This window comes from Austrofundulus limnaeus, unplaced genomic scaffold (genome assembly GCF_001266775.1).
Source record: "Austrofundulus limnaeus strain Quisiro unplaced genomic scaffold, Austrofundulus_limnaeus-1.0 Scaffold205, whole genome shotgun sequence".
Taxonomy (NCBI): domain Eukaryota; kingdom Metazoa; phylum Chordata; class Actinopteri; order Cyprinodontiformes; family Rivulidae; genus Austrofundulus; species Austrofundulus limnaeus.
In genome coordinates this window covers 716697-719057 of record NW_013952607.1, presented here as the reverse complement: position 1 = coordinate 719057, position 2361 = coordinate 716697, and the positions used below count along the sequence as shown (strand labels likewise).

Here is a 2361-nt window from a genome sequence, read left to right as displayed (position 1 = left end):
TATATATATAGTATGTCTGGAAAATAATGTTGCCATCAGCATGTTTAGCTGTAATGAAGTAATGCATCATTTCTGGTTTTCTCTTCTTATCCATGGAAGTTTTGCCTAGCCCTGTGTTAATATAACATTTTTCAAACCAACTGTAAGTACTACATTTGAGGACTTATCAGTACTAATATTTTTTTTGGCCAGGCCTTGTCAAATGGTTTTTAAGTGAAGGTTTTCATCTTTGTAACAGATTTGTTGGATTGTGACAAAATGTATCTCTAAGAAATAGTCAATGAAATGGTTGAGTAGAGTGTAAGATCTATGAAATAAAGGCTAATGTGTATTTCTAAATGTAAACATTTTTTTATTTATTATTATTCGTTAGGGAATGTATGCTCTAAACTCTACATAAAATATTGTTTGGTAAGAAAAAATCTTATTATTATTTTAATAAATTGGCTTGGACCAAGTTTTGAGTTCTGGCCCTCTTGTGTAACAGAGTATTGATTTTAGACTTAGAAAGAATGAATTGAATCTATTTTAAGGTAGAATAAAAATCTCATCAGCTGAAAAAACTGCCTTCATTAAAAACAAGAAAGAAAAAGTCCAGAATGGAAGCCGCTCAGTTTAACCTGATGCAAACTCAACCAACCTCTGTCTGTTTTGTTGTGTGCTGCAGGTGGTGATAGAAGACTATCTACACAGAGTCAGGAAAGCTGATTTTGATGTTTTTCATAAGAGCCTGCAGAACAGAAACCCACTGCTCTCCTTACAGCTGTACCTCCGATCCTGGAAGAAGACTTACTGAATCTTCCCCCTCACTTTRTTACTGTTTGATCAAAACCTCTATGAGATGAAAACCTAAGACTCATTGGATTCTGACCACAGAATCGGATCTATAAAGACATTTAGACCCTTTTTAAAATCAAGACCAGCTAGCAAGTTCAGCTCCTCAGTGAAAAACACAAACAGCAGCACACTGTTGTTTTCTAAACCTTTGGATTTCCATTTGGTGTTTGGATTTTGTTTGAGCCATGAAAGAAAAAATGTGTTAACATTTCTTTCAGAAGAGTGTGACAATAAAATAAATACTCATTTTATTTGGAGCTTTGGTCTTTTGTAAATCATTTGCAACTTCAATCTTCACAGAGATGATAAATTTGGTTTGCAGATTATAAAGTACAGTGATAGTCGGGAAAAATGTTTAATAATTTTAGAGTGAGAGACAGAAATCATGATAAATAAGGTCAGACACAAAGACAAGTTTCTGTGCTGTAAAATATTTGAAAACTTTTCTTGCCAATTGTGTTCTGTCTTTGGCTTTTGATTGTGCTTCGTTTTAATATTTTGATCAAAGGTCTTTTAATGAATCTACAAAGTATAGGATTTTTTTTTGTTTTTAGTCACAAGAATTGTTGGGTTTTCTTTCCTCTTCAGGATCCTTTCAGGTTGCAGAGGACAAAATGACTGTGAGCTTTAATATAAACRTAGTCATCTTGGACAAATTTCATTCAATCAGAAAAAACAATCTGGAAATAATAAAATGATATGAGCGCAGGCTTCATGCAGCATCAAATCAACAAAACATTTCATTTTTTYCAGACGCTCGGTACATTATACCTCTTTGATGAACAGTCTGTACAGAAGCAGCCGTACAGTCAGTCCAGTCTCACCTGTGCTCGTCTCCGCTAAGACAYATTGTGTTCAGACACAGCTTTTGTATTTTGACTTGACAGGCGCCTGTTTAGGCCTTGGTTAAGCTCTGTGGCCTCAGCTTTAAGCTGTCACTGTCGGCACAGATCTGTAATTACCGGCTGCGACCCGGGGAGTCTGACGGTTTACATCAGCTGATGAAACGGCTTGATACGGCRCAGAGCAGTGAAGGCATTAATTAGGCTCTATCTGCCTCTTCCTGAGTAATTAAAGGCAGTGAAGGAGAYGTTCATTCACCTTCACTTTATCAAAGTCACTGAAACGCTGCCCTGACATCAAAGGGATGAAGAATTTTGGCATTAGAGGGCAGGAGACCCTGACACCRAGTAAACAAATGCAGAAGAAAAAGACAGTCAACAGTTTGGATGGTTTTAAAGTGAAGTTTGAAAATATGGAAATCCACATAAATATAAGCACTGTAACAGATGTCTGCAGAGAGTTTAGAGTTTCACCTTGCAGAAACCACGACCTGCAGGATGGGGGAAGTAATTCAGGACAGATTCACTGGATGTTTTCAAAAGGTGACGATCCAATTTGGAGATTCTTTTTTTAATCAGTGTCAAAAAACTGCAGTTTTATAACTTTTAATAGACTGCAGAATTGATTCTGTAAATGGCAGGTTGACTCTAAAAGTTAATTAGCTGATGAACACTAGTAAAA

At 36.1% G+C, this 2361-nt stretch overlaps 1 protein-coding gene across 2 annotated transcripts in view; it reads left to right on the top strand.

The window, feature by feature from the left end:
- ndufaf6 (NADH:ubiquinone oxidoreductase complex assembly factor 6) overlaps positions 1-1094 on the top strand; it is a gene marked incomplete in the record, with an annotated part of 30245 nt that extends 29151 nt beyond the window's left edge. For both annotated transcript variants that reach the window (XM_014018923.1, XM_014018922.1), the window contains 1 exon segment: positions 668-1094. In XM_014018923.1, the coding sequence (XP_013874377.1) occupies positions 668-796 (129 nt within the window).
- Between the last annotated feature and the right edge of the window lie 1267 nt (positions 1095-2361).